General features: G+C 43.0%; 1 protein-coding gene across 1 annotated transcript; it reads right to left on the reverse strand.

Annotated features, from left to right (window-relative positions):
* Positions 1 to 823: 823 nt before the first annotated feature.
* Positions 824 to 11,452, reverse strand: CAVIN2 (caveolae associated protein 2). Its single transcript, XM_050340122.1, has 2 exons — positions 11,023 to 11,452; positions 824 to 3,419 (listed from the first exon to the last, which is right to left on the reverse strand). Exons 1-2 carry the CDS (start codon positions 11,413 to 11,415, stop codon positions 2,625 to 2,627), a joined length of 1,188 nt encoding a protein of 395 aa, XP_050196079.1. The 5' UTR covers positions 11,416 to 11,452; the 3' UTR covers positions 824 to 2,624.
* Positions 11,453 to 12,141: the final 689 nt, after the last annotated feature.

Genomic DNA, 12,141 nt, shown 5'->3' on the forward strand with positions numbered 1-12,141 from the left:
AGTAAACATTTTTCTCTCTTGCAAAACATGCTTTCTTTTCTTTGTTAGGATTACAGACCCACCTGTCCTTGTAAATGTGCACTTGTGATGGAGAAAACATTCAATTCTAGTCCTGCAACTGATGACTGTGTGTGTACTGTATTCTGAAGTGGATATCTGAGTTAATTCTCACAGATGCTCAGTATCTGCATTTCCAATGGTTTTACTGGATAGCATTGTAATACTCTTTTAGAACACTGTGCATGGGATTCATTTCAGCATCTCTAAAAGTGGATAAAGCATGGCCAGGGGTATTGTTTGAATTAAAGCTTAGCAGGACAAACAAACGGGGCATATCTGAAAGCAAAATGTAAACATGATGCTGGAGTTCCTGGTAAGTGCTTGGTGGCTGTGGGAGGTTGACAGCTGCTACATAAAGGTTAAACGTGATTTCTTCGGTCTGTCAGTAAAATTAATCCTGCTAAAGACTATGTGGCACTCTAGAAGACATGAGTTTATCTGTGTGCATAAACAGAATATAGACTTCAATATAAATATGCTTTCAGGACTCTTTAAAGTGTTAGGAGTATGCTGCAGTCCATTAAAAAAATGCAGATGGAGCTAGGAGATTTTGGAAAGACCCTGGCTACATTTAGATGGACTAGAAATCTGGTAAGTATCTGGAAAGTAAAGCACTGGTGTTTGCATTACCAAATAACAGCATAGAATGAGAAAGAAAATGGTATAGGTACAGTGGGGACATGAACTGAAGTAATAAATGCTTGACCTTTAAATTTCATCTTTGCCAGCTTTTCAGACTCCTTCTCACAAACACTGACATGGCTGTGTTTTATATTATGCTTTTATTTGTCATATTTGTAGTTAGTTACAAGTAAAAATTATTGAAATCCATTGTAGTTAATACAAAATAAAAACATAGCTGCACGAGTTATACCATGATTTTTCTTAGAAACAGTATCTCCTATATGATAGCATAGACTTAAGAGCTTAACTCTTAATAGTACTCGCCTACACTAAGCTCTTACTGACTAACTTCCAGTGTGTTTTTCTGGTTACAGATATTACCCCTGAGGAGTAATACCTGTAAATTATTTCCTAATGGTATTTCTGTTGTAGCTTTCATTTCCCGTGTAATTCGTGGTTCTAAATACAAGTTGAAGGAAGCAACCTTTTAGTGCAATGTTAAGTATCAGTAGAATTTTTATATATATATATATAAAAATAAAAATAACCCACTGCATAAACAACCAAGGATGTAAGGTAACTTGTGGGTATTGTGCTTCCCTTTCCTCCCTTCCCCCTTACCATTGTTAAGTGACAGGAATGAACATTCATAGTGAACAAACTACCTTGCAACCTCTCATTTTCAATTACTCTTGAAAAATTACAGACTACTAACTTTGAGAGCAGGTAGGTGACTTTGATGAAAGTTATTAGCAGAGAATCAAATCCTGTGGCTCTGCAGACTCATACTTATGTAAACTCATCCCTGCCATGAAGTTCAATCCATAAGACGTTGTTCCCTTTAGACATACCTGAAAGGGTATTTCACCTTTTTGAAATGATTGTCCTTACATCCCTGTAATTATCTAACTCTTCTGTGTAGATATAGCTCTATATATGAAATAATTTGTAAAAAGATAAATTATGCTATTTTCAAAATACTCTGAGATACAAAGTTGTGCAGGTGCCAAGTTTGATATTGTATTGCTAAAAAGACTAAGAATTAACTAGTGTTATCGGAGTATATATACTTTAGGCTGGGAACATAGATTTAATATTGTGGGGGTTTGTTTTTGCTCTTTTTACATTTCATAGCATTTCAGACTTTCTTCAGACTATCTTCATGTTTCTACCAAACTCCTATTTTTTTCTTTTCTTTTTTTTTTTTTCAATTTCTGAACCCTTAGAGGTACAGCAACTGATCACACATTCATGTTTGTCATTAATATATTTCCATAACTCTGGTAGATTGAAAAATATCTTTTTGTTTCCACCAAAACACAGTAATTTCTTCTAAGTGAGTAGAGAGAGACTACTGGCAAAAATCTACCCCCACTGGATGGAACCAAATTTTTTGCTTCGCCCTCTAAGTACTCTGCTCTTTTAGTCCTACAGTGCTGTGGAGCAAAGTCCCAAATAAACTACACGTATGCACAGTTACCGAGGCTATTAGTATTCACGGAGCATGGCAAGGAAACTGAAATCAAATGTTCGCATTGGTATTTCTACATTTACATACAAAACTACTCACAGTGCTGTGAAATACTAAGAGAAGGAAAGAGAACAGAAATGTTTAGATTCTGACTACTCTCCATGCATTCCTCTGACCTTAAGTGTAAGACAGCCAGCTGACCAGCTTGCTTCCACTAGACATTCTCTCTTCCCGCTAGTCTCTTACACCAGTTGGCAGCATCTCTAAATTCATAAACACCAGTGACTCGGCCTACAGCAGAGCAACACTGACTTTGTTTACTCTGCATTCCAACACAATGCAATAAATTACCGCTGCAGAGAATAGGATGAAAGAGGTTTAATTGCTGCTGCTGGCTGTGTAGCTGAAACTAGTTATTAGCCTCAGTAAAACCGTGCGTAGCTGGAAGGCGAAGGAGGGCAAAGGATGATTACGCTGTATGGTCTACCTGCAGGACAGCTGCTTGGGCCTTTTCTTCTCCTTGTTCCATTTCCTCACTAAATGGGTTGTTTCTTTCATCATACAGTTTCTGGCTAGAAACTTCTAGAGGCATCCCATACTCTTCATCGTCATCTTCAACGATGGACAGCTCGATGTTGTTGTTCATCATGGCTTTCCCTTCCATTCTGGCTTCCTGCTCTAGAGAATCGACCCCTGCTTTGCCCTCCTCGGTCAGTGAGGTGGTGGGTGTCATATCCGAGTGCATGTTGGCAAAGGACATTTCATCCTCATTCTCAGCTTGGTCATTGCTTGCAGTTTCCGATGGTCTGTCTTCGGCTTCTGCAGGGTTTTCTCCTTCGCGGCCTTTCTTCGTGCTGAATGTGAGGGGAGATACTTTGAAACCTGAACTCTTCGAAGAAGAGGACTTCTGATGATGCACAGTAAGTGATTTCTTGATCTTTTCTCTCCGTTCAGGTGACACAATCTTTGTGCTGATCTTGTTCATCTTCTTCTCGATGTTTTGGCGGGAAAACGCTTTCTTGAGGCTGTCTACCTTCTTGAGGCTGGACCTTTTAAGTTTCTCAGCTCTTGATTCTTCTGTTTTCTCTTCTGCACTGTCATCCACATCATCTTCCTCATGAAACATTTCATCATCTGAACCCAATTCCACTGTGTGCAAGGTTTCTTCCAATGTTTTGTTCTCATCCACAGGCTCCTCTTTTCCTTCTGTAATGCTAGGAACAGGTTCTTTTGCAAAAACACTGGCAGGGATCTCATTTTCCTCCTGAAAATACCGACAATATTTGAGTTTTATAGTTCTTGTGACCCATATTTAATAACCAAAGCACAACCCTGAACAATTACTTCCCCCCCTCCCAATGATGAGATGAAGAAAGCTGAACATTTCTTGTTATTTTAGTATATTGAACCACTCAAAGTCCACTGAATCATTATATGGTAAAGTTTAAGACTAATGAGCTGTGAGATTTCTCTTTCAGAGTGACTTGGAATGTATGAAGGATGGAAATCCCATTCTTTGTCATTTAAATTACATGCTCTTTAGTAAGAGTTTAGCTGTAAAGTTGTACACCTTCTCTCTGGGTAGAAGATAAAGTATGGTGGCTAAAGAGGTGGTACTGCAGACCCCTGTGTAGACCTACAGAAGTCACATAACCCCACAGAGCTTTCAGTTTCTCCAGCCAAAGACTGAGAATATCTCTGCAGAGATGTTGGTTGCATCTGGGAGGTTTCTCAGATGGCAAATGCAACCAGCCCTTTTGCCGTATTTCTGGAAAAATGTATGTTGATTGTTGATACTGAGACACCATGCAGTCCATGATGTTTAGAGTGTATCCTATTTTAAAGCTATTTACAGAAAAAGAAGCTAGTAAATTTGGTTGGTAAATATTAAAATATCAATAGAACAACTCCTTGAAACATAAGAATAAAAAATTATGGTACACAGAAATAAGCAGACATTACACCACACAGAAAACACTAGTAGTCGCTCCTGGCTAACAGGAAAAGTATGAAGAAAGGACATAAAAAGAAGGGAGGTTTCTGAAAACAAAACAGGCTAAAGAAGGGCAGAAGCTGCAACTCGTAATGAGGGGTGTCTGAAACTACGGAGTGCAGAAGCTCTGCTACCCCGAGCACTTCAGAGGCAGCACAATGAACACTCTGTTCTGCGGTAGGTTTTGCAGGCATCTGCCCATGCAAAGAAAATGAGGCTCCTCGCACACTCCCTTTTCCTTTCAGCACTGTTGAGCCTTAGATCAGCATAGTCTCTATTCATTACTGTTTTTATCACCTTCTGAGAGTGTACATGCCATTTCACTTAGCCACGTGGATTGGAAGGGTTTTCTCCCCCCCCGCCGCCCTCCCCCCATATTTATCTTTAGATACAAAAAGCAGTAAGTGCTGAGTGAAACAGTTGTAATAGTCTCAGATCTGTCCCTAGTGGGCCTGAGTGTACAGTTAAGGGGAAGAAAGGCCATATACACTTCCAAGTTCATTCTCATTATTTCAGGACTGAGCACACAGTTGTAATCACTGCAGAGAACAGTGCCCTGGGTTAAATTTGCTGTCAAGGCTGTATAAGGATGTTGTGGTTGTGGTTTTTGTTGTGGTTGTTGTTTAGCCTAAAGAAGAGGCTCAGGGGGGACCTTATAGCTCTCTACAACTACGTGACAGGAGGCTGTAGCCAGGTGGAGGTCCATCTCTTCTCCCAGGCAACCACTGACAGGACAAGAGGACATGGCCTCAGGCTGCAGCAGGGAGGTTTAGGTTGGACATTAAGAAGAACTTCTTCACAGAAAAGGTGATTAGACATTGGAATGGGCTGTCCAGGGAGGTGATGGTGTCACTGTTCCTGGAGGTGTTTAAGGGAAGACTGGACACAGCACTCAGTGCCATAGTCTTGTTGACACAGTGGTGTTGGACTTGATCTCAGAGGTCTTTTCCAGCCTAATTGATTCTGTAATTCTGTTAAAAAGGAAGTAGTACTGACTACTTTGTAGCCCTTCTGGAACCAAAGAATATGCACTGTAGATGGGCAGAATTACTTTATACTATATATACACACTATATAATCACATACACAGTGATTCAAGTATGCTGATTAATATCCCTCAAAGATATAATAATGAAAAGTATAAAAGAAACGGATAGCTGTTTGACAGTGTGTATATGCTTTACTTCTATTGTTTCTGCATACCTTTTTGGGCCAGTGGCCTCAGTTGGATACACTGGCATGGACAAACCTTTACATGCCCCCTGCCTGCAGTGGAACATCTAATAAAGCCCACGCTCTTCTCCTGACACCTATAATGTTGTCGCAAGTATCAGCAACACTGACCAAGATAACAAAACAAAGGAAACCTGCCCCAGCTTTAAGTGAAACCAGCTGTAACTGCTGGACAAGTATTTATATTTTCTCTCCACTGCAGTTAATGAAATGTGGATTACATGAGAGGGTGCAGCTTTGAGTTATTCCCCAGAGCACGAAAACTCAGTATAAAGCATAATTTTCATGTCTAGAGCATTCTTTCCAAACCTAGGTAATCCCACACAATTTTAGACATCTGAACATTCAGGTGTTAGTGTCTGAATGCTATAGGAAACTCTGATTTTAATGAGTAAAGACGGGTTGTAACTTTTAAAGTATTTTATCTAGGAAAGTGGTGTCATATGACTTGATCCCAGTGCAATCTGAACCAGAGATGAGCCTGTGCAGCCTTTCTCAAGGTCAGTTTAGCTCTGTCTACAGTTATTTACATTAAACTGAAGTACTGCATGCAGTGTCTAGAAGAATATGGACATAGATCTGATTTCAATTTTTATCAAATTTCTGACTGAGTAGAAGAGAGACTGTCAAACTACCCATATTTATAAAGAATAAAGAACAAACAAAAATATACTACATAATAATGAGATAATTATTCAATTAAAAGCAGATCCTAAGTGGTCTTTGCTATCTGGTTATCTTTGGCTATCAGGCAGTACTGGCATTCAAGTAATCACCTCTCTGTCTAAGCTTCCTACATGGCCCTGGAAAATATCAGCCTCTGGGCATCTATTTGTCTTCCTGTAAAATGGGAACGACATGCTTTCCTATGCCATGTTTCTAAAAGACCTTAGGATCACAGGAACTATTAAAATGCAAATGAAAATAAATTAAGTAAAATGCTTTGAAAATACAAGGCTGGTATAGCAGGAATGCTCTGTGGTGGAACAGACATTTCTATGTCAAACATGGTTACTGATAACATGTTGTAAGTGGGCTATTGATAAGTTCTTGGTCTAACAAGTTTATATGACAGCTGTATTTTGTTTTGATACATTTTTCAAGCAGTCTGGTATTTCATTTAGGAAGACTAGAACAATACACTGAAAAATGCCAGCTGTTACAAACTGCATTAACTATTTTCCATGCAAAAAAAAAGGTAGAACTTTGATCTTTTCTTCCTGATCTAATCTAAAATTCTAAGAAAGCAATACATCTTTGTATTTTCCACATCTGAGTTCAAAAACAGCACTTGCATTTTTTTTTGTTCAGATGGGCTTGACTGTAGGTAGCTAGCTCCTGAATTTTGTTTTTTCCATGTAGGAGATGAATAGAATTGTGGAAGTTCTCTGTGTAAAACAGCTAATACTAGTAATAATTGCATAGTTAAAATCAGTGCCTTCCCTGTGGCTTTGATTGGCCATTCTTGGGAAGTTTGTGTAGGTCATAATCTCATCCCTATCCTTTACCACAAGGGAATAAGATCCATAACAGTGTACTTACAAAACTGGATTACCTGAATGAACAGACAGTTAATTTACTGAAGGAGTGGTGAATCTCTGATGCTGCATGGGGGAAATCAGTGTGCTTTGGTTTGAATTCTTGTTAGATTTGCTGTAGGAGGCCCTGACCTTCAAGAAGGAGAGATGGTATTTTGCAGTCCAGGCTCCTCTGTACTTTGTAGATGCTGTTATATGCCTAAATGATTACTAGTCTAAAACTTGTTTTCCTTCACAAAATAGGTCAAAACAGGACAAATCCTTCCAAAGCCAGCTATAGCTCCACCTTTGGACAAGTACATGCTCTTCAGACCTGGATGTCACCATGGGGAGGGAGGAGGGCAGGGAGGAGGAAATTGCCACCCACCCACTCGCATGTCCTGTGCAGGCTGGGGCGTTGGCTGCACCGTCACCCTGACCTGCCACGGCACAGCTGGGTCAAGCCATGTGAGGTAATTTTGTCATTAATCAATAGCAGAGTATTCTCCCTTCAATGCTCCAGTGGGAAACACAGTAGTTAGATAACAGCATTATTGGCTTGTAATTCTTCTGTTTCCCTCACTTGTTCATTTTGAGTTTGAAGTTGCTTTTGCAAAAGATTATTGCAGTGACCCAAACAACTAGATACAATCAAATGGCTAATTTCCTGTGCCCTCTTCTTGCTTCATTTTACATGAAGGATTTCCCAACAGCAGCATCTGAAAGGGACCTGAATATTAGTGTGCTTGACCTCAAGCTGCAATTTTGACTTATCTGTCCCATTTGCATGACATTTAACCAGTAAACATGACATTTAATTGAAAAATTAAGCATGAGCTTTTTTTATCTTGCATTTTGCTTTTGCAGCTAAAAAGGCAAACAAAACCCCCACCAAACCAGAACCAAAAAGCTGGTCATGTGGCAAGAACAAAACAGAGGGGAACAATGCCAAAGCTTAACAAGGATTTTTAAAACAGTCACTTCAGTGTTTTGCTAAATTGCTGTGTCATTTGTAATAAAATTTTTCATCCTCAAATACTTGGAATGGAGCTCCCTTAAAATATGTCACCAATTAAAGAAATATATGCAGTCTAGGAAGAGAAAACTAAGAGCATTTTAATGGAAAATATGTAAATAGCTGAACTTCTCTAAATGCAGTTCATTCTCAGTGTGTGTGCTGAGGGAAAGCTGATGCTGGAGCGTGGCAGCACGGTTTCATAAAATGCAGAGCTGGAGCTCAGTCGTGTGTTTTGGCTGTGCTCAGTGCTCCCACCAAGTATGAAGGAGTTTAGGGTATACGGTGAACGCAGAACTGAATCACAAATGTGTATTTTTATTTTCATATTGAGCTGTCTTCCTAAGCTGGAAAAGCTAGTCCTAATGAGAAACATGCTGTGTGAAGTTTGGGATTGTTTTTTTTCAGTGGAAAAGAAGAATCCCCTAGCTGAAAAGAAGCCTCATACATCCAGATTTCCCTTTTGTTTTTTTTACAGAGATCTGGCGTCGATATGGCTTCATTGCTGTGACTTCTCCTTCCTGCAATTGTTTTTCCATGGATTCCTGTGCAGGGCAGGACAGAAACCCAGCCAGCCTTCTGCTTTTTCCTCTGTACAATTATCCTAGCAAGGTAGAGGCCTCGCTGACTACCAGGTTGTCCCTCCTCCAGCTTGAAAGGAGATCCTGCCCAGAGATTCCAAGGACATGGGCATGCAGGTAAGGCACCTGTCCAGGTCAGCAGCAGGCATATTGGCACAGCCTGGCAAGTACCCACTACCCCTCTGGGTGCAGCCACTTCCGACTGGAAATCCCAGCTCCTCCCAGCCTCCACTGGAGAAAGCCCTGGGTGCTGCCCACCCCAGCCACTCTCCCATGCTGCAGGGAGCTCTGCCAAACACCCTGGTTTTCCAGACGGCCATGCTGCCATTTAGCAGCAGGCCACTTCCAGGAGCAATTCCCAGTTGACTGCTAATTTATTTATTTATTTTTTTATTTTAAACTGAATTTGACTACAGTGTTTCTTTTTTAAAACTTGTGTTCCTGATATGCATTGGCTTGGGATTGGTTAAGTTCATCTTCCCACACTGTGGGAACATATTTTCCAGTGAGAGATGGGAACAGAGTCACCTAAATCCCCAGAAAAGCAATGAAGAACAGATCTGCTGTCCAAAGGTACCAGCCCACTGATGGGCAGTGGAGAAGCAGTGAATTTTCTTCAACTTTTGTACTAGGACACAGGCCTGTGCTGCTTGTTTTGGTTTTGTGCACTTTAGGACCCAGCAAGATTCAGAGGTTTAAATAGGCCTTAGCTTTGGAATACTATTTAGTATCAGGAAACGAGCAAAGCCAGCCCTCCCCTGTCGAGACACTGCTTTACCTCTCAAACCCTTCTGGGTGAGTTTTACTGTTGCTTTCACCCAGTGCCTACAAATTGCTGCCACTGGAGAGCCCTACCCAAGGTAACATCATCTGTCCCACACTCACAGAGCTCTGTTTGTCTTTACTCTCTGCATTATGTCACCTGGAGGAAGACGCTTGATGCAACACCGAGGCCTTCATTCTCACACTCAGAGGTAGCAGAAATGTTACAAAATTGCCTTCCCCCAGGCCTCGGTGATGCACCACCCTGTGGGAAGTGTTCAAGGTCTCTGAACCTGGAGGCGGGAGCCAGTCATTAGCGAGTGGGGCCTGGGAGATGGCAGTGTTTTGACATACAGTAATGGATCTTAAATTAGTTGCAGAACTGCAGAGAACATGTGTCTTTTAATTTACCCAGTCCCTGGAATAATTTCCACATTCCTTCTGGGGTGGAAACATGCTGCAGGCTCCTCCTCTTCTGGCCTGACAAGCCTGGACTGTAATTTGGGAGAACAATAAGGAGGGAGGTGGGGGCTTCCTTTCTGGGGGAATTCCCTGTGCACTAACCAGGCCTGCCAGCTTTTAAAAATTAGGCACTATACTCTGTTGTTTTGGGATGGGTTAAATAGGAAAAAAAACCCCAACAACCCAAGGAGCAGAGTTAGTGACTGACAGATGTAACGCCAAGATGTTTAGCATGAGGTACTGGTGATGTACCCGAACTGTGACTACTTCTGCCCCATGTTTGCTCTCCTTCCCTCCCTCAGTGATTTGTGGAGATCTGTCTTTATTTTTTTTAAATATGTGAAAGTCATGTCCTGTGTTTAGTTAAAGCTCACGGCATGTTCTACCCAGACCATTGCTTAAAAAGGGGAAAATATGCAAACTGCCGCTATCACTGGATGGACTCCCAGGAAGCTGAGTTTTTAAGCTGAATCTGTAGCTCATCCCTGAACAGGCCAGATCAGCCCGCAGAGTGAAGCAGGGCAAGAGGGGACAGGGAGCTGCAGCACTGCACCTCTCCTGCTTCTGAGGGCAGATGCAATGGCAGTTTTTAGTGGCATTTCTATTCCAAGTTAGCAAATGGGCTCTTTCCTCACGTTTGCGAAGAGTTTGCAAAAAAAATAAGGGCCCTTCAGGTTTACTTAACCCCCCCTCAAAACACATAGCAAAACAACTCTTCCCCAAGTATGCCAAGAGTTAGTAAAAGATGGTTCTTTTGCGTCACTTGCTGAGAATAAAAGGTGGCTGTTTTTCCAGGTATGCTGAGAGTTAGCAAAACAAGGTCTCTTTCGTCATGTTCACTACGAACTAGCAAAAGACAACTCTTTCTCCAAGACTGCCAAGAGTTAGAGGGCTCTTTCCCAATGTTTGCTAAAAGTTAGCAAAAAAAAAGGGCTTTTCCCCTTAAGTTTGCAAGAGGAAAAAAAGACAGCTTTTCCCTCAGGTTTCCTAACAGTTAGCAAAACATGCTCCCCCCCTGTTTGCCAACAGTAAAAGTGGGCGTTTCTCCCTGAATTTACCAAGTATGAAAGACGGCTCTTTACATGACGAAAAGAGGGGTTTTCTCCCAAGTTTGCCCAGTTACCAAAAAGACAGCTCTGTGTTCCAAGTTTGCTAATAGTTAGCATAACAGTCAGCTCTTTCCCCGGGTTTAGGAGGAGTTAGCAGAGGTGGGCTTTTCCCTCACGTTCGGGAGCAAGCTTGGCGGGGCCGGGGAGCCTGCGCTCGGCGCTGCGGGGAGCGGGGGCGGCCGCGGAGCCTCTCACCTGGAAGATGAGCACCTTGAAGCGGTCCCGGCGGAGCAGCTGGGCGTGGTGCTGCTCGAGGCGCCGCACCTGGTCGCACTGCCGCTCCAGCCGCTCCCGCACGGCGCGGGTGTGCGCGCACACCTTCCGAGACTTCTCCAGCAGCTTCTCCACCGCTTCGCCCGTCGCCCCGTGGCTGCGGCACAGTTTCCCCAGGTCTCCCTGAATGCTCCGCACCGCCCCTTCCAAACCCCGCTGCCTCTGCTCCATCTGCCGCTGGTGACCCTCCACCGCTTCCAGCATCGAGACGAGTTTCTCCAGCAGGGCCAGGACGGTCAGGGCGTTCACCTGCCCGCCGGCCGCCTCCGACGGCGGGAGCGGGGGCACCGCGCTGCCTCCCGCCGCCTCCCCCATGGCTGCACCGGGACGGGACGGGACGGGACGAGACGGCTGCCTGAGCCGCTATTAAGGGCTGCGCCTCCCTCCTCCCCCAGGGAGGCTTCGGGCAGAGCCCGGCCCCGGCCCGCCCCGCTCCGCCCCGGGCAGCCTGGGACCGCCCGGGGCGGGCCAGCACCGCGGCCGGGACTCGGGTGCCTCCCCCGCGTCCCGTCTCACCTCCCTTTTTGAACGGCCAGGGGCGTATTCTCGCCCCACACCTCGCGAAAACCACCAGTTGCCTCCTCGCAAGCATCAGTAGATGGCAGGAGATACCGCGAAATGCGAGCGGGGCTGGGAGGAAAGCTCAGAAGGGCCTGGGAAAAAGGGAGGCAGAAGAAGCTGTTGGTGGTGTGATGGTCCGGGAGAGAGTTTGCGGGTGTAGGCTTGAGTTAAAGCCCATCGCATAATCTGAAGGAATTCGACTAATAAGACTAATTAAAAGTGTTTAAGTTATTGCTATAATCAATATAATAATTATTACGACAACTGTATATTAACATGCTTTCTAAAAAGTAAATTGTTACAGTAATCCATATATCAATTATTGCATCAATCACATATTAATGTGCTATAACAATACACAATATAATATTAGTATATTCTTATATTAGCCTACTGATAATAATGTGTAATAATTGTCATAATAATTTCTTTATAAAACATTCACACATGATGAATCAAATCTCACATCACTCCTTCCAC

This window comes from Myiozetetes cayanensis, unplaced genomic scaffold (genome assembly GCF_022539395.1).
Source record: "Myiozetetes cayanensis isolate MyiCay16 unplaced genomic scaffold, myiCay2020 scf9, whole genome shotgun sequence".
NCBI lineage: Eukaryota > Metazoa > Chordata > Aves > Passeriformes > Tyrannidae > Myiozetetes > Myiozetetes cayanensis.

Bases quoted from the DNA above. Each gene is read 5' to 3' on its own strand.
- CAVIN2 (XM_050340122.1), bottom strand. From the start codon at position 11,415: ATGGGGGAGGCGGCGGGAGGCAGCGCGGTGCCCCCGCTCCCGCCGTCG. The intron at 3,420-11,022 runs GTGAGAGGCTCC...CGGTATTTTCAG, and splicing joins TCAAGGTGCTCATCTTCCAG to GAGGAAAATGAGATCCCTGC.